Below are 18,677 nucleotides of genomic sequence, written 5' to 3'. Positions count from 1 at the left end.
AGAAAAACGGCGCTTCTGTCTTCCGACTGACATATTTTGATTAGATTTATTTATTTCGAATATCCCAATGTGGAAAATGGTGCAACCTTGCAACAAAAAAAGAAAAAGAAAAGAAAAAAGAAAAAACAAGCGATCTGGGACGTAGAAACAGTTATCAGTGAAGACAGGATGAACATGAAGGACAATTCTCCTCACTCACAATATATCTATATTTACGCAAAAAACACAATAATGGCGCTTTCCCCCCTTATTTTATTCCCACAGAGAGCATTGATGTAATAAAAGGAATAGTCAAGTGACTCTCAGGCGCAAACCTCTCATTATCCCATGGGCTATAATATTCTTTACACAGAATGTATTCATAAGCAGTGAACCGCGCAGCTGCGAGACAATGTAGCCTCTAGTTATTATATTTTGCACTCTGATCACCGATCATTGGTTGTTTGTTCCCTCTGTGGCTCTCAGATACAAAAACTCTTGTGTTTAAATCACCCAGGTGGTTCAGTTCTGCGTCAATCTGCGATTTCTGTTCAGAAAACACACATTTCTGCTATTTAAATCAATTAAATCCACTCAAATTGCTCATTAAAACTGAAACTTTTAGGGATTTAGAGTCAGGTGCGCACAGGCCCAGCAGTATTTTATCCACCGGTAATTTTAAACAAAGCAGCCCTGATGATTAAATGTTCCTATTAGTTCAATGATTCAGTAAATAAAAAGCAACAGGAAGCAGCAGAGCATCAAAGAATTTAGTTATGAGACGATATTTTAGCATTTTCCTCAAATGCGGAACAGATAAACCCGGAAATTAAGGCAGTTATTGTCTTAATAATAATAGACAGAACTACTTGACAAAATTAAATCAAAATTATTTAGAAAATGTTAAAATTGTCTGTTTGGAATGAAATTAAAATAAAATGCTTTGTGACGCAAATAATCAACATTTGCTTGTTTTTGTTGGCATATAACTGCGTTTTAACACTTTCTCACAGATCAGATCTGGAAACAAATATTACATTAATAATTAATTTTCTTATTTTACTTTACTGTAGTTTCGTTAACTAAAAATAAGTGTTAAGATTCAGCGGAAACGCGACGAAATGATGAAAATATAAACGGGAAAAATAAAGTCAGTATTCCTGTAACAGATAAAAAGCTGCAGCAGATTGACTGAAGCGTTAAAAATTCACAATTATTGTTATTGTTATTGTTATTGTTATTATTACAGTTTTTATCTGCAACGTGGATCCAGTTTGAGCCTACAGTGTTTGCAAACATCCAAGCATCCATTCAGTTCTGATTACATATTGATAAAAACACTTATATAGTTTTTTGTTGTTTTTGTTTAATTATTAGTATCTAAAATGAGAAGAATTTAAATTTAATTTCCTGTTTTAGGCCACTGCAAGCAGAAAGGTTTATAGTCAACATCCTGCTACAAGTAAGAAGATAATTAAGTCCTTCAATGTGACAAATGAGTGTACACACACACACACACACGCACACACACACACACACACACACACACACACACACACACACACACACACACACACACACACACACGCACGCATGCACACACACACAGGCGCGCACACACGCCGGTGAAGTTGTGCTTTCCGTGCTCCAGACTGTCCTCTCTGCAGCCTTTTCTTTGGAGAGGAACCCGCGGTCGCTTCCCGGCACAAAGCAGCGACGGGGCCCCTTTTGTCCTGACTGGGACCCCGGACCCCATCATTAACCCTGATTACCACTGACCAGTTTGACAACCTTATTGACTGCTGGAAAGACTTTTTCATCTACTCTCCCTGTCGCCTTTGCTCTCAATAGAAACGGAAATATTTAGCTTTTTTGTCCCAGTGAGTTTGAAAGAGACGCAGAGGGGGGAAAAAAAGAAGAAGAATCCTTTTCTATTTTATTTTCCATCAATGTTGGAAAGGAATAGAAAAAAGGGGCTGCGAGATAAACAGTAAAAGCAAAAATATTAGAGATTCTCACTTTAAAACAGGACAGAAAATGCAAATGTGCGCATCAGTTCTGCGCACTTCAGCGGAGTGTTGCTGAAATAATGATTAGAGGCTGCAGAGCCAATTAAAAGATTCATTGCGGTCTGATTACGCTGACGTCTTGGGAAAATGGACACTTGCACGTTTTAAGGAGGCGCATTTTTGTTGTTTTCGTGCATGCGCAGAGCAGCGGGCCAGGTTTTGCAATCTGCTGCGTTGTTTGATCTCTGTGATCTCTCCCGCGGATCATCCGGGTTAGTGAGCCGGCCTCTCGGTGACCTCTCCCTGTCACCCTGCATTACGGGACGCAGAGCATGTTGGCCAATTAGACCTCGCTCTGAAACGTGTCAGTGAACGCAGCACCGTGGCGTTAAAATCCCCCTCATCCCTCAAAAAAAAAAAAAAAAAAAAAATCTCCCAAACCAAAACAGCCCAAAGTATTCCTAATTTAAAATCGAAAGTCAACTAATTCTGCTCAAAAAAGAGGCTAAACTTACATCTTTCTTGGTCAACAGTTATTTTATTAAGTTATCTTTACCTTTTTATTTTGCTTTTTTTTTTTTGCTTTTTTTTACTGAAACACAATGTCACTAAAGCGCGCATGCTCAACAGGTTCACCTGTGTACAAGGTATGTATTAAAAACACCAAGCAAATGAATATGAAACTCGAAGAGACAATAGAGCAGATCGTTTTAAATAAGCAAATAAACATTATTTATAAAACTTTAAAGTAAAAATATCACAGTTCTTCTTTTCAACATGAAATACCCACAGAGAACAGCAGGTCAGGCCAGTTTGGATGGACACTCATCCCTCCTTTCATTCCTTCTTTCTTTCTTTTTTAATATATTTCTGTCCCTTTTTTAAAAATTTCATCTTCAAGAGCTATTAGTCCGTGAAATGTCCGGTTTCAGTTTCCACGCAAACAAAAGTATAGGCCTGAAATGGCACCCACGAATGGCGGGTCCCCTCATGTTTTGGCAGCCGTCAAATGTCAGTGTATTTGTGTGTGTTTGTGTGTGTGTTTGTGTGTCTGTGTGTTTTAACTCGACGCAGGCACTGTTACTTGTTTTATTAGATTGTCTTTTCCCCCTTTAATCGGTCAGTTCGCGCTGCTCAGATGTCACATTCACTGTCGCTGGAGGTGATGGAGATGGCCGAGGCGGCCGCCTTGCTGGACAGGCTGGCCTCCGGGCTGGAGGAGTTCCCTAAGCGGTCCACCGTGCCGTCCTCATCCGCCAAGGAGCGAACCGAGCCGCCGGAAAGAACCTGCTGCTGTAGCCTGGCAAGCAGAAAGAGAGACGGAGAGGCGTAAAACTGGCCGCCATGATGGAAGTCCATCCGATTATCCATGGAAAATTAAGATAAAAATATTTTAGAATATTTAAAAACTGATTTCATGAGATCTGTTTATTTTTCTTCCGTTATTTTTAGCTATTTTGATAAGTAAATCAACTATAACTGGGATATTTTAGCATGACTATCGCAAAAAAAAGGATTATTAATCATTATTAATCTGTGTCTCCACTGAAAATTAAAATAAAAATATTTTAGAATATTTAAGAAAATATTCTAAATTATTATTATTATTATTATTATTATTATTATTATTATTATTATTACATATTTTTAAATTACACCTATTTTAACATTAAATTAGCTGCAATTTATTTCAGGATGATTATCACAACAATTCTTATTATATATATATATATATATATATATATATATATATATATATACTAATATTATGATGTTATGAATCAGGATTTACAATAATTGTAGATTGTTCTATCATATATATGCCCTTATTTAAATAAATGTTTTTTATATATTTAGTTTTTGGCAAAATTAGGATAAAAACAAAATTTTATTTAAAAAATAAATCTAAAACAATTCTGTTATTATTGTTTCAGACACTGACTTACTAAGCAGAAATTAAATAAAAATAAAAATAAATCAGTGCAGCTTCAGTCATATTGGTATTTTTGCATTCATAATAAATGAAACATCCCAGTAAATTGGTGAATATTTCTACTCACCAATCAGCCTTTTAGTAAACTATAAACACACTGAGCTGAATGCTGAAGTGGGTTCATGTTGAGCGGTTCGGCCTTTTTTGCTAGCTGGTAAATTTGCCTCCAGATGCTTCAATCTTTAATTTTTTTTTTTATCTTAACCGGGTCAGTGATGCTCCAGCTCACCTGTTCTTCGCAGCCGCCGCTCTGTCTCTTTGTCTCCGGTTCTTAAACCAGTTTCCCACCTGTGTGGGTGTGAGTCCAGTAGCCTGTGCTAGCTCCCTCTTTTTACTGGGGTTCGGGTACGGATCCTGCAGGTACCACTCTCTCAACAAGTGCCGGGTTCTCTCCTTGAAGCAGTGGGTCTTCTGCTCTCCGTCCCAGATGGTTCTGGGCAGCGGGAACTTCTTCCGGACCCGGTATTTGTCCACGGGCCCCAGCGGGCGGCCCCGCAGCTTCTCAGCCTCCTGGTAGTGCGCTTCCAGCCACAGCGCCTGCAGCTTCGTGTGCGACTCTTTGGTGAACTTGTGGTTCTCCAGGATGTGGTAGAGTTCGCGGAAATTGCCGGTGTGGAAGGCGACCACGGCCCGGGCCCTTAGCACCGACTCGTTCTTGTTGAGGACCTCGCAGGCCGCCGGCGCGACGGGCAGCGACCAGAGGAAGCGGCCGAGGCGCTCGACGTCGCCGCTCTCCTCCAGAGTCTCGCAGACCCCGGCGACCTGCTGGGGGCTGAAATTCAGGATGGGCAGCTGAAACATGGAGGCTTCTCCTGGGTTTCCACTCTCCCCCTCCTCTCTCTCGCTCTCTCTCTCTCCCTCTCGCTCTCTTTTCCTCTCTCTCTCTTTCCTCCGCGTCTTCTCTCCGTGTGCCGAGGCAATCCAAGGCACAAAAAAAAAAGAAAGAAGAAGAAGAAGAAAAAAAAACCAAGGCAAATCCCAAAGTTAGCGGACCAACCCGTCTGAGCAGCCGAGGGAAGCGCCGCTGAGGAGGGACGATGCTGTGCGGGGCCTCGGCTACCGCATCCTCACTCCGCCGCGGTGAACTTGGCCGAAGATGCTGGAGCCTTTAAAGCCCGAGCGGCGGTGTATTTTTCAAGGTAGCCTGGGACTGAATGCAGGGAAGAATTAAAGCCGGAGCTGAGATGTATTTTTAAGGGAGGGGTGAGGAGGGGGGAGAGAAAAAGCTAGTCAAGCCCCCTCAGATGATTTCCTATTGGACTTGGCAGATTGGCTGCGCGGTTGCCATGGATGCACGTCAATCACTGTCAAGTCCGGCCAATCGGGCGGAAAGGAGAGCTCAGCGCCTCCCTTTTCAAACACAATATCAACATTTTGACCCTTTTTTTATTTCGGTGCGCGTCCTGAAACGTTTCGACGCTTCCTTCCTTCCTTCTTCCCTTCTGTCCTTCCTTCCCTGTATGCGCCTTCTTTATGTCGCACAAAGTGTGCGCAGCGGATATGCGGACAGACGCACAGCCGGTTTAACGTTAGAGCGCGTTAAGGCGGCTTTACGCAGCGAAATGACACAACTGCGCAGAAAACAAACGGCCCTGCTGCCCCCAAGATAAAAAAAAAGATAATGTCAGAATGAAACAGACAATATCATATTTAGCCAGAGCCTGTGGCGATAAGGGTGATCACTGGGATTTATAACGCAGCCTTACGCATCATTACGCTCGGTGTTTAATTTGTATTCTTTACGCATCGGTTAGATTCCCTATTTCACAATAATCCCATTAATTTTATATTTTATTTTTGGTTTTTTAAATCTTCATCTCTCCAATATTTACATTTCGAGCTACATTTTTTATGATGTTAAATAAATAAGAAAACAGACTTCCTGTATGTAATTAATGTTTTCTTTATTTTCCTCCATCAGTGTCGACAGCGTTCAGTTTGTGATGCGCAAAAAACACAACAGAGGAGGAATATGTGTGTGTCCGTGTGTGTGTGGGATTATGACGGCCCCGGCAGGCTCCTCGGGTTTTTTAGTGGGCTATCAGACACACTCCGTTTTGTGCGCAGGCTGATTTAGTAAATAAGAGGGCGGATAGATAGCGCAGATGGTTTGAAGTGTCGGGTCAGATTATTTCATGGCTGGATACAGTAGTAAAGTTCATTCTGACGGAAAAGCCTGATATTATTTTCACAGATACCCCCCTCCACTCACTAACTCTCTCTCTCTCTCTCTCTCTCTCTCTCTCTCTCTCTGGAGAGAGAGAGAGAGAGAGAGAGAGAGAGAGAGAGAGAGAGTGGACGCGTGCGCGCACTCACCGCACACTCCCTCTAATTTCACCCTTTCGGGATTTTCTTATTTATTTATTTTTTCATGATTCAGTTACGAAATGCAATAAATGCTGCTCATACCGGTTCATTCAACACCAAACATTAAAATCCCCCAAAATAACAACAAAATAAAATGAGCGCCCACACTTCACTGTGATAAGAAAGAGCTTATAATTAAGAAAATTAACTTTTCAGTTGTTTCCGCCCACATTTAATCAGCCGGGTGTAAATAAAGGATGGCATCCTCCATCAGACGAAGGGGGGATAAATTGTGAGGGCGACTGACAAGGTGCCGTCCTGAAATATTTAGCTGTCAGTAAATCTTTAATGTCTGCAGGCATCCGGTCCCAATCTGAATTCACCAGGACTGCAATGCTATAGAAGAAGCTTCTATTAAATATAAGCTTGGCTCTCTTAAACGCAGGGTCGCAAATAACAGTGGTACACAAAGCTTTATATACAGGACCAATTTAAAACATTTTTAAAAGAACAAAAGATGATCTGTGTACTCTTATTTTCACCTCAAAGTGATTTTCTGCTTGTATAATCCAGCGTTCATCTAAATTTACGCGCTGAAAACCTTGCAAATCCGCCGTTTTTATTCATTTACTGCCCACATTAACCTTTCGCTTGCATTTACTATGTTTCATGCAACCTTCTATTTCTGTAAAGATTAATTTGCGGCTCAAGTGATGCAAGGCTGGCTGTGTGTGTGCGTCCAGGCCTGTGTCACTGTGTCAGCAGGAGATAGGCCTCCTGACACCAATATCTCCGCACATTCACTGCAACAACACAGTGCATCTCATTCAAAGACGACTATTTTTTTCCCTTTCTTGGCCGTTTACTCCATGAATCATAGAGCCATTGCTGCAGCCTTCAAACAACAGCACGACTTGTTTCTTGCGTTGGTTTTTATTATATCTTTTTTCTCTTTTTGGCGCATTGAACTGCTGATTATAGAAAGAAACACCAGAAAAATCAATCAAATCTGTGATAGAAGTTATTTCACTTCTACGCAGCAGCAGCAACTTTCATGATTTGCAGAAAGATCAAATATAAAACTTGACTGAAAGTGAAATAAGCGGCTAAGGCGAAAGCATATTGTTTCAAAAACAGAAATTTAGAGATACTGTAAAACTTTTTAAGCGTTTAAAATTGTTGTTTTAATCTGTTTTTGCATTAAAATCGTCTGTAAAGTTTAAGAAGAACCGCTAGCCTTCACATAAGAACAAATAGAGAAAATTAGAGCTGCTTTAAGTGAAATCTTGGCGCGTTAGAGAACAACGTCAATGCTCTAACGCAGATGTTTACCAAACAATTATCAATAAACAAACGACAAAACTAGAATAAAAATGTGGAATCAGTCTGTAGTTGTCATTTCTTACACAAATCCAATTCTGCTGAAGAACTAAGCGGAGTTTTTAACAAGACAATTATCAGCTGAAACAAAGGATTTTAAAACTCGTTCAAATTAAGAGTGTGGAGAAAAATGCTGGTCCAAACATAATATGCAGATCGTAAAAGGAAAGAAATGGAAGCAGTGGGGCAGACGATCCAAGCAAAAACCATAGAAAACTTAAAAAATGAATAAATCAAAGTAAAAAATTGATAAGATGGGAATAAATACAAAACATCATTCAAAGATAAACAGAAAGAAAAAAAAAGATCCAGATGAAAACAGAGACGTATTGGAAGTAGCAGCAAAAAGTGTGTGCGCACTATATATGCGACAAAGGGGCGCTGAGTTAGAGGGGGCGCCAAAAATGGTGTGAAAATATTTCTAGTCAGCATTTTCTGCATTGAGTTTCTGCACGTGTAAATGATTTGATCTATAATGTGTCCGCATTCTTCACCTCAGAAGGTACAAAACGGGATTCAGTGATTAATCCAGGAGATGATGTTGGAGCCTTTGTGGAGCTGAGTGCATGAAGAACTGCAGCACATTTCTGCTGCGCAGCAAATCTGAAGCATAATCTGTGCAGGAAACACTCAGATAGTTTCATCCTAAAACAGGGTTTGCTGAAGATGGAAGTATTTGTCTGAGTTGAGATGTATTTGGCAACCAAGTCAAGAGTTTTTTTTTTACTGTTCCTCAGGAAATGAAGATCCAGTCAGGTATCAGTCCAACTGTGGATTTGTGGAAAGAGGAAATGATGGTGCATGGCTCCTGCACAGCGGATCCGTCTGCTGCAGGAGCCATGATGTTGGAACCTAATTGATGGAGGATATTGTTTTTATCATAGGAGTAAAATGGTTGGGAGTGAATCCAAAACATTCAAAGCTAAACAGAAAAAAACAAGGATCCAGAGGAAAACTGAGACGTACCGGAAGTGATAGCGGTGAAAAAATGGGCGTGCACTACATAGAGGCGCTGCTGGAAGGGGCGCCAAAAATGGTGTAAAAATTATTTCAAGCTGCAGCAAATGATTTTTGCGTCTTGGTTCCATCATTTAGTCTGAAAAAAGTTGAAAATGGTTAAATTTAACCTATTAAAGTTTATGTGCAGCTTTAGCTTATTTAAGCTAAAGATAACAGAGGAGGTGTTTAATGCATGGTAGAGCTGGGCAGTAAGTCAAGTAAGAGTAACAAAGTATTTGGTAAAAAGCATTGATCAAATTATCAATCATTTAATATTTAAAAATTACATAATTAGATGGACCAAAATATAAAGTTAAGTGGAAATGTTGGTATTTTAAAGACAAAAATTACAACAATTCGTATGAGTAACAAAATCAGGCAAAATGATTTTTTTTCTTCAAATCAGTTTCTTTCATAAAAAAAAAACTTATGAAACTTTAACAAAAACTCCAGGTGTATTTTTCTGTATCTGGTGAATTTTGGTTAAAACATGTTTGTTTTTCATTCAGTGGGTAGAAAATCCAGACATTTTACTCAAGAGTAGAAATACTTCATAATAAAATTACTCTAGTAAAAATAAAAAGTACAAATACTCACAAAAGTATTTTTTTTTTTTCAAAAGAGTTACTCAAGTAAATGTAATTGGGTAAATGTAATTTCCTGGCTACTTTTTACTTTTACTTGAGATATGGTGAAGTGCTTCTCAATCTTTGGGTACTCTGCCCACCTCCGCCGCTCGGTTTCTTTTTGCGATAGCAGCACATTTACTTTCTGTCATCATTAGCATGTAGCTGGGTCGCAGCTCGCCCAGGGCGGAGGGGGGGAAGGGAGGAAAAGGAGCGGGAACAGTTACGAACAGGCTGGAAATGACCCAGATTCCCTGGGATCACTGGAGCAGACGAGACGCTACAAGAGCCTGTCACCAACGGCCCTCCTGCTACCATCCCATGCAGACCTACCGCACCTTTCTCTACACCCATCTGCTGCCTTTCCTTCTGCTCCTCCTCACTTTATCTCATCTTAACACTGCGGCATTAACACACTCTGAGTTTACTCTTTCTGCAGAATAAAAGCAGGCAGGCGGTGAATTCAGACTCATAATGCTGCTGCTGCACATTTCCTGAGGCGAGCAGAAGATGCTGATGTTACAGGATGATTTCTCTCTGTACCGTTCAGACATACTGTCAGCTGCCTCAGCTCAGGATTAACTTTCCAATTAAGATATCACATCAGCAATGGTACCAATAACCCCAGAATGACCCGGACACATTTAAAAAAGTCTGACATGTTGCCACGTGGCTCCACAGCAACAGAAGAGTTAAGCCAAATCTCTGCCAGAGTTGTGTTTCAGACCCATTTGCCCCCGGGGCAGCACTAGCTCTCGACGCTACGTTTAATCTGTGGATTTGTGGTAACAGAGAAGACTTCTTATCCGCTGACCCATTGGCCCCTAGTGTACGTAATCCAGTGCCTTTCAGTCACACAGCACAGCTGACATGGAGAGAGGAGAGCCGAAACAGGCAGCAGCAGCGATCTGGGGGAAGAGGCCAAGCGGTGCGGGCGCGCGCACACACACACACACACACACACACACACACACACACACACACACACACACACACACACACACACACACACACACACACACACACACACACAAATCATAGTGCAAATATCTTAGTACATTCAAAATAACACAAAACTAACTTACAAGCAGAGTTGGGTAGTAACTAGTTACATTTACTTGAGTAACTTATTTGAAACAAGGGAGTATTTTTACTACGCCGTACGGCTTTTTTTTGTTTTACTATGAAGTATCTCTACTCTTACTTGAGTAAAATGTCTGGATTTTCTACCCAGTGAATGAAAAACAAACATGTTTTAACCAGAAATCCACCAGACACAGAAAAAGTGTTCAAGTTTCTTGGTCTGACTTTGTTATTTTTTGTTACTTATATAAATTATTGTCATTTTGGTTCTTAAAATACCAAAATTTCCAGGTAACTTTCTATGTTGGTCCATCTGATTCTGTAATTTTTAAATATTAAATGAGTGATCATTTGATCAGTTACTCAGTACTTGAATAGAGTTTTTATCAAATACTTTTTTACTTTTACTCAAGTAATTTCTTGGATGGCTACTTTTTATTATAACTGGAGTAAAAATATATTGAAGTAGCGCTACTTTTACTTGAGTACAATTTTTGGGTACTTTGTTCAAAAGCTACTGGTTATCAGTAGCTTTTTGAGCAAGACATGGGAGTGGAAAAAGTACAGAAAATGTCTGTTTATAAGGAAAAAAATCTGCCAGTTGAACTAGTACTATTTTTTTAAAATCAATATTAAGGAGTTATTTACTTAAAACAAGCTCTTATATCTTGCAAGAAAGTTATTTTCAAGTCAGTTTTGTCTAATTAAAGTGAAGTAAGATATTTGCACTACAAACTAGACCCACATTCTTGGTAAGATTTTGTGTTTTTGCAGTGCAGTCCTGCTTAGACACAACTTGGGCAGATGCCCAGGTCAGCATTGGTGTAGGGGGCGATATGTACAAGTGTCTGGATTTAAAAAATATCCAGTTTTTTCAAACTGGTTGAGACTGAAGTTAAATTTGTAGGCGTTGTTTTGTATCATAAACTGAACTGGAAGTCTCATTTATGTGAAACTATGTGAAAGTACTCAACTTCTAAATAAAGTAAAAATTGTTTAAGATCTACAGTGAAAAAACACCAAATCAATGACTTTTGGTCTGGTTTGTAGTGCAAATACGTTAGTTCACATTGAATAAGAAAAAACTAACAAGTAACTTTTCAGCAAGATATTGGAGGTTATTTTAAGTAAGAAATTCCTAAATATTGATGAAAATTGAACAGTTTAACTGGCAGATTATTTCCTGAACCATATGGGAAAAATAATCTTCCAGTGGAACAAGAACTTTTTCACAAATATTAAGGAATTATTGACTCTAAAGAAGCTCATACATCTTGCTGAAAAGTTACTTACAAGTTAGTTTTGTCTTATTGTAAAAATACTTGGTGAGATTTGGTGTTTTTGCAGTGCACTGACCAGCTCAGCTACTTTTATAACGATCAAAGCAAATGAAATCCGACTTCTGCTAAACTAATACGCTGCTGCATGGTTTAAATGGTTTAAACGCTGTGAAGCTTGGAACAGCGGCTTATTCATGCTGAAGTGTTTGCAAAGCTCCTGTTAAAATAGGTATATTTTGGTTAGATCACACAAACACATTGGACCTGGGTCAAAGAGATTTTCTCTTGTGTAAATCTCTGCAGGGTTCCTGCATATTACAAAAGGTCTTACCAACCATCTGTTGCCTGTAAACGTAACTTCACTGAAATTCTCCTTTTGTCATGCCGCTCAAAATTGAAACGCCGAATTGAGTGTGTGTGTGTGTGTTTTTTTTTCTTTTCCAGAATCTCAAAGCTCCATCTTCACCGCCGGTTGAAAACACGACGGAGGGAGGCTCCGTTTGACTGCTGCAAACAAACAATACAGTAAGAAAGGGCCTTGAATCCTTGGCAGAGAGCCATTAGTAATACCTTGAAACCAACCCTTTTTTTTCCTTCAAAAAACACATTTGTAGAGCATGTTACAGAGCGCATGCAATTATTACATCCATTCCACTCTTGAATGCAGTCAATTTCTGGCCAGATAAAGGGCTAAATGAAACTAGGGGGAGTGCATGGTGCACAGTGCAGCACTTTATCCAGCCTGCATTTGTGAGTGTTTGTGTAAGAGCAACAGAAAGAGCAGAAATTACAAATGAACAGACGTATAACATCACCTATATAGAACTCAGACAACAAAGTGCCTGTGGGTATGAAGCAACGTTGTGTTTGTCAAAGCCAACATGGCAGGATGGTAATCAGGTAATCATCATATATATATATATGGAAACAATGAAGAGCCCACTGCACTGAACCCCATTGAAAACCTCCTGGTTATTCCTCCAAATACTGATTTCTGAACTCTTTCTGAGTGAAAACATTAGTTTTATTCTTTCTAAATGAATATGAACTTTTTTTATTTGCATTATTTCAGCTCTGAAAGCATTGCATCTTTGTGGTTACTTTGACCATTTCTCATTTTCTGCAAATAAATACAAAATTTTTGTTTGGAATTTCAAAGACATGTTGTCAATAGTTCATAAAATAAAATAATGTTCATTTTACTCAAACATAAACCTATAAAAAGTGAAATCAGAGGAACTGATCATTTTAAGTGTTCTCTTAATTTTATTTTCAGAGCTTTATACATGTTTCTGTATCTTTTTTTATTGCAATTTAATGTCATTTGATATAATATTCTAATCTTAAGCATCGGAAAATCATCAAAATTACCATATATAAAAGCTTACAAACAGTAATCTGTGTGCAATTAATCTAAAATAAGTCCTGGAAGATTATAAGAGATCAGTTTATGAAAGTACACACCTGTGTTGTGCTGGTTTGCTTCCAGATTGTGGAAAATAAAGTCATGAAATACAGGCATTTTGAATAAATGTGAATATTATGGAAAAGTTGATTTATTGCAGTAACTCAATTCACTACACAAAATTATTGCATAGATTTTTAGGCATGTATTTCTGCAAATTAAGATGAAAACATGGCATTAAAAATCTAATATGAAATCATACCAATAAAAAGAAATGTAAACTTAATAAAATCTATTATAATGTCATTAACTGTAAGCAGGAAATCATCATAAATAACTAAAATAAGTACATTGATGCTTTCAGACATCAGTCTGAGTGTAATTAAGGCGCATGATGTGAACCGGTTTACTGAAATAATTGAACTTTTCAGTAATATTCTAACTTATTGAACGCGACTGTAAATATATAGGAATGAGTAACGTGTGGATGGATTGCAGATTTTACGTGACAAGACAGTGGGATGAATAAATGCATGCAGCCGCCCACACACCACTCTAAACACTGACACAATTTAGAACCGATCAGGACGCTGCCACGAAAATAAAATAATAATAAAACTGAACATCATCACAGCCACGAGAAATTTAGTCATTTATTCAACTCTATTCTGACACCTGCAAATGGTGAGGGTGTTTCTACTGTAGCACCAGCAAGAGAGGAGGCGCAGACACCAGGCGTTTAAGCAGGAAGGCTTTTGTGCACAAACACTGAACAGCAAAGCTTTTCTCTTCTTTTGTGGTGCCTCAATTCCAGCCGTCTTTTTCCCCGCTTTGCATCCTGGTGGAGGACGCTAGGTAAAATAGAGTCAAATAAAAATAATCAAATAAATAAGCAGTGGTCCTTGTGATCAGATCTTCTTGACGACACTGAAAGGTGACAGAAGTCAAAACCCATCATGGTCAGAGCTCTTTCGCTGCCAGGCGGCCACAGGATATGTGAGCTGCGGCTGCAGGTCGCGACGCCACAGCCACGACCGCCTGAGCCTCACCTCCACTTCACATTGTCTAAGAGCCTCTTCGCCTCAAAGTCAACACACACACACACTCACACACACACACAGCTTTCAATAAATGTCTTCTAGCAACACACTTTGCTCTTTTGTCTGCACTATCACAGCTTCTTCCAACAGTGACATTTACACATTTTTCTTTAGGACGTGTGCGCCTTAACGCGCCGTGCGTGAGGAAGAGGCCCTTTCTCCTTCCCACATGGCACCTTGGATTTATTTATTTATTTTCATGTATCGTGTTATTTATGTCTAACATCAGCAACATACATGCAGGAGGTGTGACAGACTTTAAAAAATCTATAAAAACATCTCAAGTGCCCATTATCTGAGAGAGAGACTCAGACTGAGAGGGCACTGACTTCACCTTGAAGAAAGAATCAGTTTATAGTAAATGCTTCACTCCTGCATGTATGCCACAGTGATCCAAAGGACTTGAGTAAGCTGATTAGTTTCTATTAAATGTATAATTTAGTGTTGCAGTGAGGCTCATTTCAGAGACTCGCTCAGGTCTGCACAAAGACACTCAGCGCCTTTTGAAAACTGATATGCTTTTCTGAATAAAGTTGCAGGATGGAGCATGTTTGAATAACACTGGTTAAGATCAGGGCTGCAACTAACGATTATTTGACGATTAATCGAGTAATCGAATAAAAATATTTAATATTCTGCAGATTTTTCCTTTAACTACATCAGCCTTTTTATACTATATTAGAAAAATCATTCATTAATACAAATAAATAAATAATTCAATTCCTTTTTAAATAAGGAAGCAAACATTTTATTGCATAAATGCAACAACATATAGCTTTAGCAGAGGAGTTTGAGCTAAGATATTTCTTAATCTTAAATCCAAAATGTATATTTATTTTTGGATTAATTTCTGCTCTGAATATATATCTTGTTTTCAGAAAAAATAACATAACTCCAGTTAACGATTAATCGATTACTAAATTAGTTGATTGCAGTTAATCGTTTCAGCCCTTCATGCTTGACATGTGCAGGCGTGCAGCTCGATTGCAAAATCTGCCAAAAAACAAGCCTGCTGAAGTAAAAAACATGTAAAATATCCTTTATGATGAGGAAAAATGTTTACAACTCATGTCCCCTGAACTGCAAAACGTCGCTATGCAACAACACGGCATTTGTTTAGTAAATTTTAACCAGATGAAGCTAAAATTATGCCACTTGAGAAGTTTTGGCTAAAACATTTTTTAATCTTAAAGGCAAAATGAATAGTTATTTTTGGCTTAAGTTCTACTCTCACTATGTTATTTTTCAGAAAAAGGACTCTTTCTGAGAATACTCCAGTAAACAATTAATCAATTACTAAATTAGTTGAATACGATTAATCGTTTCAGCCACAAGCATGTAGCTCGATTACAAAATCTGCCAAAAACAAGCCCGTTTAAGTAAAATCAGGTGAAATATCCTTTATGATGTGTTTAAAAGGAGCACCAACACTAACGTGGGAGTTGATATTCGCTGTGAAGGGCAGGATCTGGGCATGTAGCCTGCATTTTCTGTACTCCTAATGTCTGTCATCTGTGCTTTATTGATGGCTTATGTCAAATGCCATGCTGACAGAGCTCATTAGGATGAAGGGAATTGTCTAGGTAGAGGCAGGAGAAGGCAGAGCTGATCTCTGTGTGCGTAATGCTCACCACTGTACCTAGAGGGTGATGCCTCTGACAGCAGGGAGCTGAGAGGGCTTTGTGTGAGCCGGGGTGAGGGAGAAATGTGCATGTGTGTTGATGTCATTGCTCGAGTTAACGGGTGTCACCGAGCAGGTCCCCGCTTGATGTAGGGACTCCAAACACAACTGACAGGCTGACAGTCATATCTCTTTCGCCACTCGCACATGCTCAAATATTTATCCGCACACGGCCCCTCTCGGCGGCCTCAGCAGGCTTGTGCTGCAAGGACAAGGCCCTGCGGAGCCTTCAGAGACCTTGAGAAGATTGAGTCAAATGGTTTCCTTCCAACTTCCTGTTCTTCTGCAGCCTGCACATTGCTTTCCAATGCAATTCCACTCAATTCTAATCTCTCTTCTCTGCTCTGTCTGGACTTTCTACCATTTAATTTTTTTAATAAGTTTTTTTCTTCGGAATGTTTTTTAGTTTGATTTCCTGTTTTTCTTTAGGTCTTCTTTCTCTTCTCTCTGTCTGAGATACAGGAGAGGAGGTGCACACAGGCATGATTGACAGCAGTAAGACCCTCCTCCTGTCTCTGATTGGTTAAGCACTGCGCACTCGGGGAAGGCAGAGGAGCTCGACTTTTTTCAGATTTCATGTCTCAATTCAAATTCAAATATACTTTATTAATCCCAAGGGGAAATTAGCTGTTATACTCGTATTATACTGACACGGAAGTTTTAATAAATATGAAAAAAATATAAAAGTTACAAACAGTATAACATGCAGTAGGTAATTTCATTAACATTTCATACAGGTCGTGTTATATATTTATCGAAGTGGATTTTTCCGGTAGAATTTCAGCCGAGCCAATCAGTGAACAGAGGAGAAGTTGTGACGTAATGACGTTGATTTTCTGCGTTGTTTTAGAGTTGTAGTGTATTTGTAGTTTTAGCAGCGGACGAAGTCAACAAAGCCGTTCAGATCTCGTTAGCTCCGCTTCCAAATATTGAATTAACATTAACAGCCATGTTGTTCGGCACTTCTCTCTTTTCTCAGTGGAGAACGGTTGTTTACAGCGAAGGCAACTTCCGCTTAGCTTAGCATCAATCCGGCGCATCGCATACGTAACGGCTAAACGTTAACGATTGGGTAAACAGAGCTACTCCGATCACGCAGAACAAAATATGACATCCAAACGCACAAATAAGTCATTCTGTATGCAGCCGAGGCGTCCCTTTCGCTTTTTATATGTTAGAAAAACATTTTACACATCATCATTCAGTGATTATCCTCTGATAGCTAGCAGGCTGGGGCTCTGATACTACTCTAAACAGCTGAATCCATATTCGCTTTGGCCAACGGCATCGCTGATGAGCTCAGACTGTTATGTGACATCTTAATATACTGATTAAAAATGCATGTTTGGAGGGTGAGCAGAGGGGTGCTCCCGGTGCTCCTGCCAGGGAAGATTAAATCAGTCTACTTAACAGGCATGCTGGGGATTGGGGTCAGTGTAAATGAGAAAGCTGGAAGAAAACAACACGGCGAAATTATGATATCTGAGTAAAGAATGCATGATCAAAAACAAATCTGTGCTGAATTAGAGAGACAGTTTCAGCTGAGTAACACAAAAAAACAACAAATCAGTCTGATCCAGAGGTTGGAGTCAGTCATGAATGGGAGATAAGTGCATCGAAAACCCATGAAGAATTGGACCCAAGGCCGTCAGCATCCAGTTTGATCAACATGCTGCCAAATAGTTTGGCAGAGCAGAATCCATCAGCAGCAGGGAGGCTGATTAGGTGAAAGTCATAAAAACCGGTGGGTGAATTGAGATCTGGAAGGCAGCATGGTGGCGTTCCAAAGAGACGCAGCTGTTAGTCCAATCATCCCAGAACCAAAGTCCGCACAGGAACCGAGCTGAGCTAATTAATGATGCTGCTTTGTTTGTGCCAGACACATACACTCACACACACACCTTCACATCCACAGGTTTAGGAAAACAAACAGAGCAGGGAGGGGAAAACATCCCAAAATGTCTTCCTTTTAACCTCAAACCCAAACAAACAAAACAAATGAGATCTTATTACTGTTTCAGTGAAATAACCTTCAATTAATCTTAAAATATAACATATTTTGGCTCAATAGGTCAGATATTTTATTAATTTATTTATAATTTAGATGCTTGAAGCTTTATGGAAGACCAATATTTGTTTATTTTTGTTTGTCTCAATTGCAGAGCATCTACAGATTAAACTTTCAAAGTATAAACGCTTCAGCAGGGTTTCCGTCAGTGTATCCTGAGCCTGGTGGGCCACCAGGTTTTACTTGTGCCCCCACCAGGCTTAGCATTGTTAATTTATTAGGTTTTTTTAATGATTTTTTTTATGAATCTTCCAGTTTTCCAAAAATGCATTACTATTGGATTATATTTTTAAGTTTCCTGTCAACTTTAAACATTTTTAAACTCAAAAACACGGTGGGTGGCTGGATGAATGCCGTAGCGAGCGCCGGGCTTAGGAAGTTTTCTGGGGGAAACTTGACTTCAGGTTATGATAACTTTGTGCATTTAAGAGGAGCTCTGATTTTGTTTACAATTAGAACTACAAAAGTTTACAAACCCTTCTTTAAAGTGTCAGGTATGGAAAAAAAACCCTTTGCTTTCCTCCTTTATTTAGACACAAATTTTGTGCCATTCAACAAAAAAACAAACTGATTTCTTCAGGGGAAGCATGAAACATAAAATCTGCAGTAAGTGTGCATGACCTTGAACTACTGCTTTGCTGATCCACCTTTGATTCAGAAACAATCTGTCGGCTTGGGATTTTCATGTGTTTGATATTTTCAGTCCACTCAACCTTCCAAAAGTTATCCACATCTGTCAATGTTCAGTACATCTCTACTCCACAGCT

General features: G+C 39.3%; 1 protein-coding gene across 1 annotated transcript; it reads right to left on the bottom strand.

Annotated features, from left to right (window-relative positions):
• Positions 1-2,506: 2,506 nt before the first annotated feature.
• Positions 2,507-5,383, bottom strand: six6a (SIX homeobox 6a). Its single transcript, XM_015013143.2, has 2 exons — positions 4,211-5,383; positions 2,507-3,288 (listed from the first exon to the last, which is right to left on the bottom strand). Exons 1-2 carry the CDS (start codon positions 4,780-4,782, stop codon positions 3,123-3,125), a joined length of 738 nt encoding a protein of 245 aa, XP_014868629.1. The 5' UTR covers positions 4,783-5,383; the 3' UTR covers positions 2,507-3,122.
• Between the last annotated feature and the right edge of the window lie 13,294 nt (positions 5,384-18,677).

This window comes from Poecilia mexicana, unplaced genomic scaffold, assembly GCF_051168715.1.
Source record: "Poecilia mexicana isolate PSO_F unplaced genomic scaffold, ASM5116871v1 scaffold_22, whole genome shotgun sequence".
Lineage (NCBI taxonomy): Eukaryota > Metazoa > Chordata > Actinopteri > Cyprinodontiformes > Poeciliidae > Poecilia > Poecilia mexicana.
Note: the sequence above shows the minus strand (reverse complement) of the source record. Positions and strands in the feature narration are given on the sequence as shown.